The sequence below is a fragment of the Antrostomus carolinensis genome, unplaced genomic scaffold (assembly GCF_000700745.2).
Source record: "Antrostomus carolinensis isolate BGI_N321 unplaced genomic scaffold, ASM70074v2 scaffold34777, whole genome shotgun sequence".
NCBI lineage: Eukaryota > Metazoa > Chordata > Aves > Caprimulgiformes > Caprimulgidae > Antrostomus > Antrostomus carolinensis.
In genome coordinates, this window is record NW_010328618.1 from 3,778 (window position 1) to 3,977 (window position 200).

General features: G+C 56.5%; 1 protein-coding gene across 1 annotated transcript in view; it reads right to left on the bottom strand.

Moving 5' to 3' along the window:
* The window catches only part of LOC104528341 (sodium/calcium exchanger 2), a gene marked incomplete at its 3' end in the record, with an annotated part of 3,595 nt that extends 3,396 nt beyond the window's left edge, over positions 1–199 (bottom strand). Inside the window, 1 exon segment of the mRNA XM_029086046.1 lies at positions 1–199. This exon segment is cut by the window's left edge and continues 11 nt beyond it. Within this exon segment, the coding sequence (XP_028941879.1) occupies positions 1–199 (199 nt within the window).
* Between the last annotated feature and the right edge of the window lies 1 nt (position 200).

Genomic DNA, 200 nt, shown 5'->3' on the forward strand with positions numbered 1-200 from the left:
AGAAGACAATCTCCGGGGCTGAGGAACCCAACGCCATCAAGGTGAGGTTGGAGACCGTCTCGTTCCAGATCCTCACGGTACCGATGCTGGTCTCCCCGTTGGCTTTGGTGATGGTGATCTCCTTCTCCTTGGAGGTGATGACCTCGATGGAGGCCATGAAGCGGTCGGCGATGATGGAGACCCCCAAGAACATGTACATC